At 46.4% G+C, this 17,150-nt stretch overlaps 1 protein-coding gene across 2 annotated transcripts in view; it reads right to left on the bottom strand.

Moving 5' to 3' along the window:
- Positions 1–326: 326 nt before the first annotated feature.
- Positions 327–17,150, bottom strand: part of RTTN (rotatin) — a 273,895-nt gene continuing 257,071 nt past the window's right edge. For both annotated transcript variants that reach the window (XM_077270109.1, XM_077270108.1), the window contains exons 49-51: positions 9,138–9,241; positions 2,870–2,939; positions 327–1,381 (exon numbers count right to left, since the gene is read on the bottom strand). In XM_077270109.1, the coding sequence (XP_077126224.1) occupies positions 1,302–1,381; positions 2,870–2,939; positions 9,138–9,241 (254 nt within the window). In that variant the 3' untranslated portion in view covers positions 327–1,301. The remainder of the gene's footprint in view (positions 1,382–2,869; positions 2,940–9,137; positions 9,242–17,150) is intronic.

The following is a 17,150-nucleotide window of genomic DNA, read 5'->3' as shown; positions in this document are numbered from 1 at the left end:
TTTGGACCTCTCTAGTGAACAGAATCTGAATTTGCTTTTTTCCAAGATGTATATCTGTATTGCCCATGTAAAACTCCTTGATTCTCACATCATTCTTCAGCTTCTTATGAAATGCTTAATATGAACGCCTGAAGCTGTGCTCACTGAAGTTTTAATGAAGACTAATTTAAAATAAATTTTCTCACTGTGAAAACTAATTGCCAAATTAAGTAAAAGACAATGAAAAACTGAACTTATAAGATGTACTAAAGACAGATAAATATAAAGATATCGTCTCTGAAAATAATAGAGGAAGATAAAACCAATTGATAAACTGATACCAAACATCATAGAAAGGATGATTTTATTACACCAATAAATACGTACTTACAAAAAAGATTTTAAAAAAATATTAATATGAACACATACAAAAATCACAACCACACATGAAAAGACGACAATCAGGAGGCAGAATTTCCTCTCTGCTAAAAAACCGAGGAAGAAAATACCAACAGCTTCTAATTCCATTTTTAATCCAACCTTCCATGTCCAGAATTTATCACCTGTCACCACCTTAGATCAATTCCTTAAAATTATAGGTAGAGATTTCTGGACGAAGGTTGTAATTCTTTTAGCAATCAGGAACTTTAGCTTTATTGCTCGTGGAGAGAGAAAATTGCCTTTTCGTACATTCAGTGAATTGTTTGGTTTACATTGAACATACTGAAACCTAATAGACTGCCACAGGAGTCAGAACATAACATTCCTTGAAGTTTCCTACTGAGAAATGCATCTTACAATGAAGACTCAAAGATGAAAAACCTAATCCAATGTGTAAAATTAATAAAACTTTACCTGTTATTTTATATAAAATTCTACATACATTAACTGGCATGCTACTGAGCGATAGGCAGATCCATTCGTTGGACTCTGGTCCATAGGACAGGTCAGTAGTCTGTATTCTGGAGGAGAGGCGGGCAAATCTCATATCTTCTACCCCATGAGGATCTTATTACCTGGACCTAGATATTATCATTGTGGTGTGACGCACAGATGACATTGCACCAGTCTGGCAAATCAAAAGCCATGCTGGAGATACTGGAAGGTAGAAGATTAACGAGCCTCCAAATCCAGTGGCCAGAGACTCCTGACCCGCCTGATGAACCAGAATCTTCATAATAGATCCACTCATCTCTAATTGCTACTGTATCATAAAGGCCGTAGGTGCTCAGAAGAACAGTCCCTCCCATGGTACAAGATAGAAATCATGTTGCAGGTCCAGCACAGGCTTTGTCAGAGTAAACTTCATGGGTGCAACATCTTCAGCTAGCAAGAACGACCTCCAAATTCTCCAGACATTTCAGATGATAGCCTTCAAGCCTTTCATCAAATGAAGACCCATCTATGAAAAGAAGAACATAACGTAGAAATAGTCCCCCACAGACTATACACCAAATCCAAAATAACAGTTTCCTACACCACATAATATCCTAATGATTGCGATCTTCACCATATGATCCTTCTAGAAATGTATCATCCTGTGGATATACTAGGTGGCAAAGACAACACATTTTTGGCAGATCTATTACAGATATGAAACACAGAAGCATATCTATAGCGGACCACAGACATAAGAAAGCTGTATGCTTCGCTCCTTATTCATTGGGTGCCCTACTGAGATAGTCGTGTGAGAGCTTTTTTTTTTTATTGTGGGAGGAGTTGTAGTTTTATATCACAATTCATTTTATTGTACAATGTGGTGAAAAACATAAGAAGATGGCAATTCAGTCATTGTTTTTTGGGATTTGTTTTAATTATATTTGCTGTGAGGAGAAAAATGACCTGGCAACATGATTTTCTAAGACAGTAAGATGCCAGCGATACCAAACCCATGTTTTTGTTTTTTTATCCAGCTCATCACTGATCCATTTTTCTTTTTTCCTGATCAAGCACAGGCTCTAAGATTGTTTTTTTTTCTGTAATACTTGATGCTTAATTTTTATGTCATTTTGATATGCCTTTTTTTTTCTGTTATACTTGAGGCTTAATTTTTATTTCATTTTATATGCTTTTTTTTTTCTTTTTTTGCACTGGGAGGTGGACAGCTGTAAAGAAAAATGTGTGATGTGGTTCACTTTTTTTTTTTTTTAACAACCACAAAGGACCGCTATAGCATTTTTAATTACATTTGACTTCTCCATAGAAATTATTTTTTATATTGGACATATGTTTATGGGGCGAGAGCGAAAAAGAGGGATTCAGACTGGCCCGATTTTTTTTTATACATATATATTTTAATTTTGCCATTTTTAACTTTTTTTTTTATTTTGTACACTGTGCCCTCCACAAAGTCTTAAAAAGAACTTTTGGGGGCATTTTTACATATTAATATTCTTTTTATTGCTGACTGGGTCTTGTAAGACACAGCAGCTCCTGTTCTCTCCTTACACATAGCAATCACATGAGTGCAGGGATCCGTGGAGGAAAATACATCAGTGCTTCCTAATCTGTATACACAACTTCGGCATGGTGTATATAGATCGAAAAGGTAAATATGGAAGTAAAACATATATGTCTTCTGTGTGCGGAGTTTAGCTGTGTCCGACAGCAGCTTCCCACCCCCTGCATTAACATTAGCATCAGTGTGGGGAAAAGTGTGGACACCCCAAACGTATAAAGTCTATGGGCAGTCTAGAAGTACTAAAGTGGCAAAAAAAAAATTCATAAACTTGTAGAAAAAAAAAAGTGAATTGTGTCATAATTTTTTTGAGACCCATAATATAATATATTGAGACCCAATATATAACGTTACATGAAAGCTAAAATATATCATCTGAAAACTACAACTCATCATAAATTGAATTTAGACAATATTTACAAAAAAACTTACTTTTCCTCAAAGCAGATAGAGCGTCTTCAATCCTGCCTTTTAGCAATGGAGTCTTTAGAGTAACTTTTGCCTAAGATACAAATTGAGTCTACTTTGTTATTGGAACATATCTTGCATCACAAAATATCACATTATTATGTAAAATGAAATTCAATTAAATGTCTCATTTCAGCCATCCATTTTTTTTTCATCCACAGCTGAAGTATCTTCAATTATTTGAAGCACCCATTTCAATAGTACTCCTTTTTTGTTTTATGAATACAATAAAAAGCAGGATATGATAAAAACTATAAAGAAATTGACAGAATGATAAAAGAAACAAAAAAGATGAAATTGGAAAGTGTACTAATATATTCCCTACCATATAATAATACAATGTGTTATAAAAGTTACAAAAATCATTCAAAATATGTATTAATGTAAATTGACGCTGGTCGATAGGTCAATAGTCGGAATTATCTAAACAGGAAGCGAATCACCTGATGAACAAGCAACACTCTTTCCATTTGGCGAAATTAACTTTAAGTTTGTGTGTAAATAGGAGATGTGCTGCCGAGAGCAAGGATATTCTAGCAGCACAAAACGCTGCTGATCGGCTTGCAAGTAGATGTTCGCCCATCACCTAACAGATTTGGTCTGCCAGTATGAATGTACCATTAGATTCTCAAGAGACCCAAGACTCAGACTAACAAAGATATGAGATTATCTATGAAATTACAGACTACTTGTAATATTACAGTATGGTTGGTGTCTCTGTGGCGAGCAAATGTCCAACAATAGGCACCATGGGTCAGCTGATGACTACATTAAAGGGGTTGTCTGGTCTAAAATGAAAAGTCTGCAGTCACTCTATGTCCTCCCAGTGCCCACTAGACGGGGTTCAGCTTCACTCAATACACTTGTATAGAGCAAGCCTGCGCTCACTGCACTGGTCCTAACTAGGAGTATACATATGGCATACTTAACCACCATTCCCGGGGCAGATGTAACAACTCTGCTGGCATCACGTCATGGCCTCGCATCTCTCACACTATCTTACCCACTGCTCCAGGTCATGATGTGGTTTCTGTTTCTTGCCAGCTCCATGTTCTGTGTCTCTGCTCTCTGCATGCTTCATGGTTCTGTGTATAGAGGGGCGGCGCCTGAACTCTCTGGTTCTTATAGCAATCAGGTGCATCTGTCCAATCTGTTCCTGACCAATTACCAAGAGGCCTCCAGTATTTAGTTCAGCTCCACCCAGTGGTCTGGGCCTGTGCAATGTGTTAGCTCAGTTAGTGTCTTGCTTCTGAGTTTGCCTGGCCTTGCTCTGAGTTACTCCCTCTCTGGAGGATTCTCTGTGTTATTTCCTTGGTCTTGTTGTCCGCCCACCAGGAGGCAGTATATCCTGGTCCCAGTGTCTTTGTCCTTGTGTCTTGTTCCATTGCCTTGTCTGTACTTAGTCTTATCTCTGTCTCCTAGTCTCTGGCTTCCTTCCCTGTTGTCTTTCCTTGTATTCTCAGTCTGCTTACACTCCGCACTCTTGCAGCTCTGCCTGCTCTGAACCTTTGTGACTTTACCTCTGCTCCTCCCTTCTGCGTTTCTGCTCCTTTCTACTCAGCTTATCTTCTGCTGTTGCAGTTATCCCTTGCTGCAGCTTGTCTCCACTTTCCTTGTGGCTCTGCTCAGCTTTGCTGCAGAGACCCCTCCCGCAGCTCCTCTCCGCTCCTTGCGGTTCTACCTGGCTCCGCTCCTTGCGGTTCTACCTGGCTCCGCTCCTTGCGGTTCTACCTGGCTCCGCTCCTTGCGGTTCTACCTGGCTCCGCTCCTTGCGGTTCTACCTGGCTCCGCTCCTTGCGGTTCTACCTGGCTCCGCTCCTTGCGGTTCTACTTCTCCTGCACTTGGCTCCGCCGCCAGCTCTTGGCTCCGCCTCCTGCCTGTCTGCACTTGGCTCCGCCTCCTGCCTGTTTGCACTTGGCTCCGCCTCCAGCTCTTGGCTCCGCCTCCAGCGGTTTCGCACTTGGCTCCGCCTCCTGCTCTTGGCTCCGCCTCCTGCATTTCTGTTCTTGGCTCTAGCTCCTGTGCTTTCGCTCTGCATCCGCTCTTGCGGTCTTTATCTACTTATTCCTAGGTCCTCGTGTCTGAACAGGTTCTTACCCGTTCTATATACCTGCCTGCAGACCGGTCCCTACCGGTTCTTCCAGTGTACCAGTCTTGTCCACCAGTCCTGCCAGTGAGCCAGCCGTGCTCGCCTGCCTTTCCAGAGAGCCAGCCGTGCCCGCCTGCCTACCAGAGAGCCAGCCGTGCCCGCCTGCCTGACAGTGTTCCTGTTGTACCCGTCTGCCTGCCTATGTGCCAGCCGTGCCCGCTTGCTTGTCTATGTTCCGTTCCCCGGTGGGATCAGCAGCCACAACCAGACTCCACCCTGGAGTGGTACCTGGTAGCTTCCTATTGCACAAGTCTGACCTCACCATCAGAGGCTCCAGCGAACACCTAGGAAGCTACTTAGTTACGCCCCTTCCAGGGAGGTTTGGTCTGTGGCACAGTGGGGCCACACACCTCCGCACGCCCGCGCCAACCAGTCTGGGCGCGAGCATGACAGTTTGCACAGGCCATGGCCTCCGCTGTATCCCATGTCCTACCGCTCGCAGAGCATGATGAACTTTTTCCCTGCCCGTATGAGCAACCTGAAAACTTTGTTCCACCAAGGGTGGTTCAGATTGAAGAGACCTCTGACCCAATTATAGTCTCTAATGCTCTCTTCAAGCAACTTCAGGCCTATGAGGAGGAGCACTACCCAGCTGACCCACCTAGGTTCTATGGGAATCCTGAAGAATGTCAGGGGTTCCTGAAACAGTGCTTACGCTACATCCTGCAGAATGCAGCTTGTTTTCCCTCTGACTGGGTCAAGGTGGGTTACATCATGTCCTACCTGGCCGAAGATGCTCTAATATGGATAACTCCCCTCTGGGAAGCAGGGGATCCTATTGTCATGAACCTAGGGGCCTTCCTAGTGGCCTTCCGTAAAGTATTTGACAAGCCTTGTCCTGCTGCTCCTGTTAAGTCTTCCCCATCTAGATCCGAGAGGCGCTCCAGACGGGCGAAACCCGTGAAGAAACCCCCACGTCAAGCCATGACCGTCTGTGACCCTCCTGTTCCTCTACCCGTTAAAGCAGCAACCTGTGTTAAGCCTAAGAAGGTTGATGAGAGTGGGCTGGCAAAGCAGCAGCCTGAAATCAACCATAAGAAGGGCATACAATGTCGCTGCTGTTGTGAGGAACACCTGGATGGCCTCTGTCCAGGGGATCTTAAGCTCCAAAACCTCGGGCCAGTTGGAGAGGCTGCCCCTGGCGAGAGTACTTCCTCTCCATCTAAGTTAATGACTGTTTCTCTGCCTTCTGGGAGCTTTGGTGTGTCTAAGCCGCCTGTCATACGGAGTCGGTGTATGGTCTCCGTTCTTCAGCTCCAGAACCCAGTGTGGGCGTTGCCTGATAATGGCCGAACCCTGCTAAAGAGCAGTCTAGTCCTGCAAGGACAACTACAGCTCCAAGTTGGAGCCTTATACACAAAGAAGTTTGTTTTCCGTATGCTGTCTGTTATGCCCATCATGGGTCATTCTAAGCCAAAGACTCTACCACCCGCTCTGGTCAAGAGTTGCAGTAAGGTGCTTCGTTTGAACTTACCCAGTCTTGAGAAGTGTCTGGTTCCCATGCGTCAAAGACACTCAGCAGTGACATCTTCTTCTGCTGGTCTGCTAGTCGTCGAGTCAAGCTGTGCTGACGTCACCGAAGATGGGGAAACGGTGACTTTGTCTCCACACATCTCCAGCGACTATACCAGTAAACACTTAGTTGTCGAGTCAAGATGTGCTAATGTCACCGAAGATGGGGAAGCGGTGACTATCTCTCCACACGTCTCCAGCGACTTTGCCTGTGTTCCGTTCCTAGGAACATCCCCGCCGCTTGGACGATTTCTTCTGGATAACGGGCAGAAGATGGTTCCTATGTTTGTACCTTCTGCGTCCTTGTGGCCGGCTGGTGAAGATTTCAAGACAGAAGTTTGTTCACCTCAATTTTTCTCTGGCCCGGTGGAGCTGATGCTCTCCACACTCATCTCTAGTGACTTTTCCTGTGTTCAGTATCCGGGAGCTTCTCTACTACCTGTTGGGCAAAATTTGAATCCTATGAGACGGTTTCCAGTTTCCAAGTGTCTGGCTGGTGAAGATATTAAGACGGCAGCATTCAAGTCCCTGTTACCTATGTACCTGGAGGAGGTGGTCCTGCTCATTGTGGAAGCTAACCCTGTTGAGTACCAAAAGACTTTGTTTTCTGAGATACCTGGTGACTCTCCTGCCGCCTTCTACCCTGAAGATGTCATGTTGGCCTGGACTATGTGTGCTCCCATCCTTCTTCTACAAGTTATTCTGGCGGGCTTGAAGAAGAGGGGCCGTAAAGGGGGGGGTACTGTAACAACTCTGCTGGCATCACGTCATGGCCTCGCATCTCTCACACTATCTTACCCACTGCTCCAGGTCATGATGTGGTTTCTGTTTCTTGCCAGCTCCATGTTCTGTGTCTCTGCTCTCTGCATGCTTCATGGTTCTGTGTATAGAGGGGCGGCGCCTGAACTCTCTGGTTCTTATAGCAATCAGGTGCATCTGTCCAATCTGTTCCTGACCAATTACCAAGAGGCCTCCAGTATTTAGTTCAGCTCCACCCAGTGGTCTGGGCCTGTGCAATGTGTTAGCTCAGTTAGTGTCTTGCTTCTGAGTTTGCCTGGCCTTGCTCTGAGTTACTCCCTCTCTGGAGGATTCTCTGTGTTATTTCCTTGGTCTTGTTGTCCGCCCACCAGGAGGCAGTATATCCTGGTCCCAGTGTCTTTGTCCTTGTGTCTTGTTCCATTGCCTTGTCTGCACTTAGTCTTATCTCTTTCTCCTAGTCTCTGGCTTCCTTCCCTGTTGTCTTTCCTTGTATTCTCAGTCTGCTTACACTCCACACTCTTGCAGCTCTGCCTGCTCTGAACCTTTGTGACTTTACCTCTGCTCCTCCCTTCTGCGTTTCTGCTCCTTTCTACTCAGCTTATCTTCTGCTGTTGCAGTTATCCCTTGCTGCAGCTTCTCTCCACTTTCCTTGTGGCTCTGCTCAGCTTTGCTGCAGAGACCCCTCCCGCAGCTCCTCTCCGCTCCTTGCGGTTCTACCTGGCTCCGCTCCTTGCGGTTCTACCTGGCTCCGCTCCTTGCGGTTCTACCTGGCTCCGCTCCTTGCGGTTCTACCTGGCTCCGCTCCTTGCGGTTCTACCTGGCTCCGCTCCTTGCGGTTCTACTTCTCCTGCACTTGGCTCCGCCGCCAGCTCTTGGCTCCGCCTCCTGCCTGTCTGCACTTGGCTCCGCCTCCAGCTCTTGGCTCCGCCTCCTGCCTGTTTGCACTTGGCTCCGCCTCCAGCTCTTGGCTCCGCCTCCAGCGGTTTCGCACTTGGCTCTGCCTCCTGCTCTTGGCTCCGCCTCCTGCATTTCTGTTCTTGGCTCTAGCTCCTGTGCTTTCGCTCTGCATCCGCTCTTGCGGTCTTTATCTACTTATTCCTAGGTCCTCGTGTCTGAACAGGTTCTTACCCGTTCTATATACCTGCCTGCAGACCGGTCCCTACCGGTTCTTCCAGTGTACCAGTCTTGTCCACCAGTCCTGCCAGTGAGCCAGCCGTGCTCGCCTGCCTTTCCAGAGAGCCAGCCGTGCCCGCCTGCCTACCAGAGAGCCAGCCGTGCCCGCCTGCCTGACAGTGTTCCTGTTGTACCCGTCTGCCTGCCTATGTGCCAGCCGTGCCCGCTTGCTTGTCTATGTTCCGTTCCCCGGTGGGATCAGCAGCCACAACCAGACTCCACCCTGGAGTGGTACCTGGTAGCTTCCTATTGCACAAGTCTGACCTCACCATCAGAGGCTCCAGCGAACACCTAGGAAGCTACTTAGTTACGCCCCTTCCAGGGAGGTTTGGTCTGTGGCACAGTGGGGCCACACACCTCCGCACGCCCGCGCCAACCAGTCTGGGCGCGAGCATGACAGCAGACAACGGCGATTCCTTGAAGTGCACAGTGCGTACACTGGGAATATTCACAAGCCTGTGTGACTGCAGTCTCATAATGTTAGACCGGACATTGCCTTTCATCTCCATCACTGCATGTTCGTCCATTGTGTATAACAAATCCATTGAGAACAACTTTACAATATAGATCTCTATTGATGGCAAAAATGTACGGCATAAAACATGTACCTAATCTTTCTCTGCCGATACAGCACTTACCTTCTGATAATTGTGAAGTAACGCCCATAACGCTGAAGCACCTATTCGCTGAATATTGGGGTTGTCATCTTCTAGACATGCACAGAGCACAGTCATAACGTTATCTAAGGCAAAAAAAAGGCCATCAGTGATTAGTTTAATACTTAGTACAGACATGTAAATTACCACAACATGTAAGGAATACAATATAGCCTCAAAGTTATTCCACAGTTACAAACCAACCTGGGTCACAGAGTGCGGCATCTTCCAAGGCCCCTATATAATATCAACTACCAATTTGCTAGGCTCTAGCCATTAATGTATTATAGACCGCAAATTATCCAAATACTAGAACAAACGTCTGGTCTTTCCCTGGCAATATCGGCTCAACAATCAATCAAAGTGAAGTTGACAGATTGCCAAGGGAGCTCAAATCTTAAAAAGAGCCATCTCTGATGCTCTATACAATAGGATTTGATTTTTTTTTTTAAACATATAGACTAAATATATAGCTGACCTGGGTTTTCTGGGGATGCTGACTTCTACATCAGAAGGCAAGCGATGCAAAGAACGTTGTGTGCGTTTCCTGCTAGGAATGTCCGGACATGACATCATCGTCAATGCTTACCTCCCTATGCATATTTTACCTCTGTTAACCTGCAGTTACAGTGGGAAAAATAAGTATTTGATACACTGCCGATTTTGCAAGTTTTCCCACCTATTTTTCTTGTAGGGTGTCTAATTGTGCCAACAGTTGTTGTGCCAAACTGTTTGTCTATTGTCCTGTAGTCCATTCCGAGCCATGTGAGGGTCTACAATTTTGTCCCTGGTGTCCTTAGCTTTTTGGTCTTGGCCATGGCGGAGAGGTTGGAATGTAATTGAGTGTGTGGACAGGTGTCTTTTATACATGTCACGAATTTAAACAGGTGCAATTAATATAGGTATTGAGTGCAAAGTAGGAGGGCTTCTTAGAGAAAAACTAACAGGTCTGTGAGAGCCAGAATTCTTCCTGGCTGGTAGGTGATCAAATACTCATTTCATGCAATAAAATGTATTTTAATTGGATTTTCTTTTCAAGATTTTGTCTCTCACAGTTTAGGTAACGTTCACATTTGCGTTGTTGGGCGCAGCGTCGTCGACGGATACCGACGCATGTGTCATGCGCCCCTATCTTTAACATGGGGGGCGCATGGACATGCGCCGGTATGCGTTGTAATGCGTTTTACGACGCATGCGTCATATTGACGCACAAGACAGGGCGCAGAGGATGCTACTTGTAGCATTTTCCCTGTGCCGAAAGTCCTGATCCTTACTATCTTATGACAACGCATGCGTCGCAAAACGCTGCGCTGTGTACATGCGTTGTTGGTTGCGTCGCCGACGCTGCACCCAACAATAGGGTTGAGCGAAACGGATCGTTCATTTTCATAAGTCGCCGACTTTTGGCAAAGTCGGGTTTCGTGAAACCCGACCCGACTCCAGCGTGGGATCGGCCACGTGGTCGGCGATCTTGGCGCCCAAGTCGTGTTTTGTATGACGCCTTCCCCGCCATTTTTTCAGCCAATTAAGGAGTGTGGGCAGTGTGATGACATAGGTTCCGGCCTGGTTTCTGCGGCGTCATAGAGCCCTATTACCGTTTGAGAGAGAGAGAGAGAGAGAGAGATCCACATTGACTTGCACTGGGTTTCGTGTTCCGGTCCGGAACCCGACTTTACAGTAGAGTCGGCCGATTTCACGCGATCCGACTTTCGAGAAGGTCGGGTTTCACAAAACCCAACTCGATCCTAAAAAAGCAAAAGTCGCTCAACCCTACCCAACAACGCAAATGTGAACGTAGGCTTAAGTGTATCTACGATAAAAATTACAGACCTCTCCCTTCTTTGTAGGTGGAAAAACTTGCAAAATCAGCAGTGTATCAAATACTTATTTTCTCCGCTGTATCAGTTTAGTGTCAAAATAATCTGCATGTTTTAGGTCAGGTAGTCTGATAGCTAGGAACATGCAGCTCATCCCCATTTACTTCAAGTTTTTTAAATTCCCCCTGAACTTAGGGTAGTGAACTGGAATAAGCAGGTTTTTGCCATTTAATCTGACAGCAGCATAATTTAGAGCAAGAGAGCCTGCTTCCATGGAAGTGTCACTTACTAGGTGTGTGTTGTAGTTTAAAGACAATTAGTGTTTTATCAGCAGGAGATTATCACTGCCTGACTAGGTCTCATGTGCTAGGCAGTCAGGCTAATCTGTGTAACTCCGCCCCCACCACTGATTGGCAGACACTGTACACAGTGTGCCAATCACTGGTGTGGGTGGGGCTATACACAGCTCAGCATTATGATAACTGCTACATCTACAACAGATAAAACAGGGATTCTATCAAAACTATATCAAGCAGTTGAGCAAGTGATACATCCCTGAAATCAGTCTTTTCCCCCTTTATTATGGTGCTCTCGAGTTACATATACAATACAGCAAAAATGTGAGAATTTAGTTAAAATATAACTTTTAATAGGAATCTAAAATAGAGACAGACTTGTTCCACTGAGATAGGATGGCCTGCTGACGCGGTCTTGAACAGAATTGCGCAAAAGGAATTGCTTCCGACGCCGCCACCATCCTTCTCAGGACCACCATGGATGAGCGGAAGGAAGGAAGCCGAGGGTCCTGCAGAGAGTGAACTCCCTGCTGGAGGATTGCTCTCTTCTCCTTGGGAAGAAAATCCCTTGTCTGGTGGGTGTTACAACAGCATGTCTAGAAAAATGAGGTGCTGAGTCGAGACAAGACAAGACTTTGCCCTGTTGATTAGCCATCCAAATCAGGACAGACTTTCCTGAGCCTGATAAAAAAAAGACAGAGCCTTGATGAGAATGTAGTCGAGGTACAGGATGAGCACTAGACCTCTGATCCGCAAAATGACTATTAACCCTGGGAGCGGATGCAAGCCCGAACGGCATGGTGACAAACTGAAAATGGTCCTACAAGACTGCAAAATGCAGGAATCTCTGATGCCCTGGGAAGATAGGGACATGGAGGTAGACGTCCTGGATGTCTATGGAGCACAGGAACTCCTGCGACTCCATGGAAGCAATTACTGAACACAGGCACTCTGTCCTGAAATGTCGCAGACGGACCCTTTTGTTCAGTAATTTTAGATCCAGGATGGGTCGAACCACGAACAAAACCCTGTGAAATGTTTCTGGTCTGGGACGGGACCGATGACACCTGAACTGAGAAAGAAGGCAATGAATGCAAAGAACCTCATAACCAGAGAAGCATCTCTTGGAGGACGGGATTCGAAGAATTGATCTTGGAGCCGCAAAGCGAAATCTATTTTGTATCTGGAGGATACAACCTCCCTGATCCATGCGTCCTCTACAGAGGCGAGCCAAACGTCTCTGAAAAACCGGAGTTGGACGCCCAGCCTGGGAGATTCCCTGGAATCTGGAGATGAGTCATGCAGAAGACGTTCTGCCAGGTCTAAGCCTGGTGGATCTACCCTGCGCATTACAGATACCCCAAGGAGGGTGTGGGTTTAAAAGAAGCCATTTTCCTATCCTGGCGAACCTGTGGCCTCTCTTGGAGGGAAAAATCCTCCATTGCAGAGAAAAAGGCGAAAGGGCCAAAAGGACAGAAACTTATGCTTCAGAGGAGGCTGGTGAGGTTTGGACTGAGGAAGGATGGAGCTCGTCCCTCCAGTGACCTCCTAAATAATTTGGTCCAACTTGGAGTGAAATAGAAGGGTACCCTAGAAAGGCAAGCTGGTAAGGGACTTTGAAGACAAGTCCACCTGCCATGCCTTTACCAAAAAGTCCGTCGGATGGCCACAATATTGCTGGACACCGGAGCTGTGCATGAAGCAGCATCCAGGGATGCAGATACCATGTACTTCCCTGCATGAGAAATCTGGCTTGTGAGGTTGGCCAATTCCTCCGGTTGGGCTCCAGAAAAAATGCCCAGAGTTGTTTAGCCAATGCAACTATGGACTTTGACAGAGAGGTGGTGGGCACATGCAGGGCACAATGTAGAAGCGGCTGCTTCAAAGGCAGACTTGGCAAAAGACTATGATCCTGTCATTGGAGTCCTTGAGGGATGCTCCACTTGTAAGAGGGAGGACCGTGTTGGTGGATAGTCTGGAAACTGGAGGGTCCACAATTGGAGAAGCGGTCCAGTTCGTCGTGATCTCAGGGATATAGGATGCCGAGGGGCTTCCCTCTTTGGAAGCGTCTGGTCGGGTTTTCCCATTCCCTGGAAAGTACCTCCTCAAATTCTCTGTGTGTGGCAAAGACCTCGGGAGCTGATCTCGACCTTCTAATTAAAACCGCCTGTTCTGCGGGCTCCGTAGCGATATCCATAATGTTAAAGGTCTGACTGACCGCCACACTGAGGCTCTAGACCATGTCTCTCATATTAGAGGCCTGGTCAGAATCCAGGTCCGAGTCATCCTCCGACAGTGCGTCCGAAACCGCCTTGCTGGGAAAGACCAGGGGGAGAGACGGAGTGTGAGGAGGACCTAGAATGACGCTCCTGCCTGGATCTCTGACGGCCCATGTTGGCACGCACAGCCTGTGAGTTCTGCGATACGCTAGCAACGGCAGAGTCTGGAAGGGGCAGCCTGTCAAGAGCGGACACCAGGGTCAGTGAAACCTTGGTGAAATACGCCACAGATTGTGACAGAAAGGTAGCCCACACTGGGATAGGGGCACTACTCTCTCCTGGGGCAGTAAGGGACTCCTGGGTAGCAGGCACAGGGGGCTGCGACAGTTCTGACTGAATTGAGAGGACTGACCTGAAGGGATTTTGCATTTACATAAAGAGCAAAGTGCCTGACAAGAAGAGTAGAAGAAGAAGAGGAAGCAGGAGGGTAAGAGTGCTCTCCTTTAGGATTAGGCATGATAAGGAGCAGACCCACTAATTCCAGAAGGTTAGGGGACAGAAAGATATTTGCTGACGAGAGAGTCAGTCTGCAGAGCAGAGCTACTCACAGTAAGATGCAGGTTCTGTCTGGTTCCAGGCTGTAGGGGAGTTCCAAGACAATTGCAGGAGTTAATGCAGAACTTCCTACAGAGAAAAGCCATGTTCCGGGTTCCGATGCAGGCAAATGGTGCATGCCTCCTAAAACCGACAGGCTATGGTGGGCGAGTGGGTAGGAGACAGGGGCCAGGACCATAATACGAATCACCTCAACACTTTGTGTTAGAGGTTGTGGTCCTGCCGGCTAGACATATGAGGATACGGGGTGGCAGTACACGCCGTACTCAGTCTCTACGTGGGAGTACAGTGTGACTGTTCACACTCACACCTCACAATCCTGGGCCCCAACATTTCCGACCACGACCTGGGGGTTTCACAGAGAGGATATGTTATGGGTGTGGGCAACCTAGACATTTGCAGTCTGACTGTCCCTCAAGGATTCGGAGGGAGCCCCACCTTGTCCAGTACATCTTATGCACTCCATTTCGCCTGAGGAAGAGCTATCACCACCCCCACCAGAGTGGACCACCGACCATGGCATGATAGATATCCCTCCTGGAGTGTACGAACTCAGGCGTTTGTCCATCAGAAATACAGAGCAACGGCATTGCCACCTGCAGGATGTCTTAATTGATGGATACAAAGTGTCCGGATTTAGAGACACGGGGGCATTCCTGACTATCGCTGACCTCCATGTGGTTCGACCCGAGGCAATTCACCAGGGCCCGGGATTTCCCATTGTCCTGGCTGGGGGTGTCCGCAAATATATACAGAGAGCTTTGGTACATTTGGATTATGGTTTTGGAGAAAATCTGCGTTGGATTAGAGTTATGGGAGGACTTCCTGCAGATATCCTCCTTGGAAATGACATTGGGGAGTTACAAAGTCATTTTGTGGGAGCAGAAGGTCCGTGGGCCTCTCACTCTTCTGAAAGAACAATTGGAGGGAGATATCACAGATATCGGAACGCCCATCATTCCCTACGTTTTAAAGTTCAGAGACTGTCTCGCCCAGCTAGCTACCTTGGCTAATGAACATCAGCGAATGTCCCAGTCCAGTCAAAAAGCCTGGTATTACTATAAAGCCAGGACCCGGGAATTTATTGCCAACAAGTGCTCATGATTATTGCAACCCCTGCCACTGTACAAGGAACTATAAACAGTGGAGCTAAGTGGACTAAAGAGAGCAGGCCAGAGGTCTATGTAGACCTCATAGCATGCTCACTTATTATGAGTGGGAGAGGTTGTGATGGTGTGATATGCTATGTGGTTATCATTTTTGTGTATATTTCTATTTTACTTATTTTCATGGTGTTCACTTGTAGAAGGAGTTATTTGCTAATTGATGAATGGCTGTTGCTGCCATCTGATATCAGCCCCCACAGTACTGTATTGTATGCTAATGACATGTTGACCTAGCTTGTTGAAACAATAAGCCCCTGAGACCTTCCCCCTCTTGACCTGTGAATGAGGAGGGAGACTTTTTTTAAATATCAGGGAGGTGAGACACAGATCAGTCCTGTGTGGAATGATGGTGTGTTCACAGCATCTCAGAGAGAAAGAAGAGTATATGGACTATGCTATCCTCTGTCTGCTGGATTGTTGGACTTTTATCCTGTTACTTAACTGCATTCGTGTTCTGGACTATCTTATCCTTTGTGTGGTGGATTGTTTATGGACCTTTGGTATTTTTGCCTAAATAAAGGTCTTGGGATTGTTTACTATACTCTAGCTCTGTTAATTGTGTGATACCAGAGAAGGACCCCGTGACAGAGACGTTACAGGAAAACTCCGAAAACTGAGGTAGATATGGGTCTAGTGAAAAACCCGTGTCCACCGCCTACTGACACCAAGCTATAACTGATTAACCTAGTGCCAGTCGTTAGGGTGTACACTGCGGAGGAGCTAACATAGTGGCAGCCTCTTAGTGGCAGCAGCATACACCCCATGGTTTCCTGTGTCCACCAATGAAGTGATAGAGAAAATCAGAATGCCCGCAAGAAAAACTGACATGCTGCGGATATAAAATCCCCACCTCAGGTCAGTTACGCTTAGTAAATAAGAAGCTTTGGACTCCAGCAAACCACGGTGAGTTTTTTAACCACAAATGGCAAAAAAAAAAAAATGAAAGAGTGGTGAACCTTCCCAGGAGTGGACAGCTGACCAAAATTACTCCAAGAGCGCAGCGACATCTAATCCAAAAGGTCACAAAAGACCGCACAACAACATGCAAAGAACTGCAGGCCTCACTAGCCTCAGTTAAGGTCAGTGTTTTTAACTCCACCATACGAGAATGGGAAAACATGACCTGCATAGCAGAGTTCCAAGACGAAAACCACTGCTGTGCAGTAAGAACATAAATGCTTGTCTCAGTTTTGCCAGAAAACATCTTGATGATCCCCAAGACTTTTGGAAGAATATTCTGTGGTTTGACGAGACAAAAGTTGAACTTTTTGGAAGGTGTATGTCCCATTACTGCTGGCATAGAAGTAACACAGCATTTCAGAAAAGGAACATCCTACCAACAGTAAAACATGATGGCGGTAGTGTGATGGTCTGTGGCTGTTTTGATACTTCAGGACCTGAAAGACTTGCTGTGGTAAATGAAATCATGAATTCTGCTGTCTACCAAAAAATCCTGAAGGAAAATGTCCAGCCATCTGTTCATGCACTTGGGTTATGCAACAGGACAATGATCCAAAACACATGAGCAAGACCACCTCTGACTGGCTTAAAAAAAAACAAAATTAACGCTTTGGATTAGTTTAGTCAAAGTCCTGACCTCAATCCGATTGAGATGCTGTGGCATGACCTTAAAAAGGCTGTTCATTCTCGGAAACATTCCATTGTGGCTGACTAACAACAATTCGGCAAGAGGAGTGGGCCAAAATTCCTCCAGAGAGTTGTAAGGGCTTGTGCACACGCTGCGGATTCCATTGCGGAATTTTCCGCAGCGGATTTGATAAATCCGCAGTGCAAAACCGCTGCGGTTTTTACTGCGGATTTATTGCGGTTTCCTCTGCGGGTTTTCACCTGCAGATTTCTATTGGAGCAGGTGTAAACCCGC

Source organism: Ranitomeya variabilis, chromosome 6 (assembly GCF_051348905.1).
Source record: "Ranitomeya variabilis isolate aRanVar5 chromosome 6, aRanVar5.hap1, whole genome shotgun sequence".
NCBI lineage: Eukaryota > Metazoa > Chordata > Amphibia > Anura > Dendrobatidae > Ranitomeya > Ranitomeya variabilis.
This window is presented reverse-complemented; position numbering and strand designations above follow the sequence as displayed.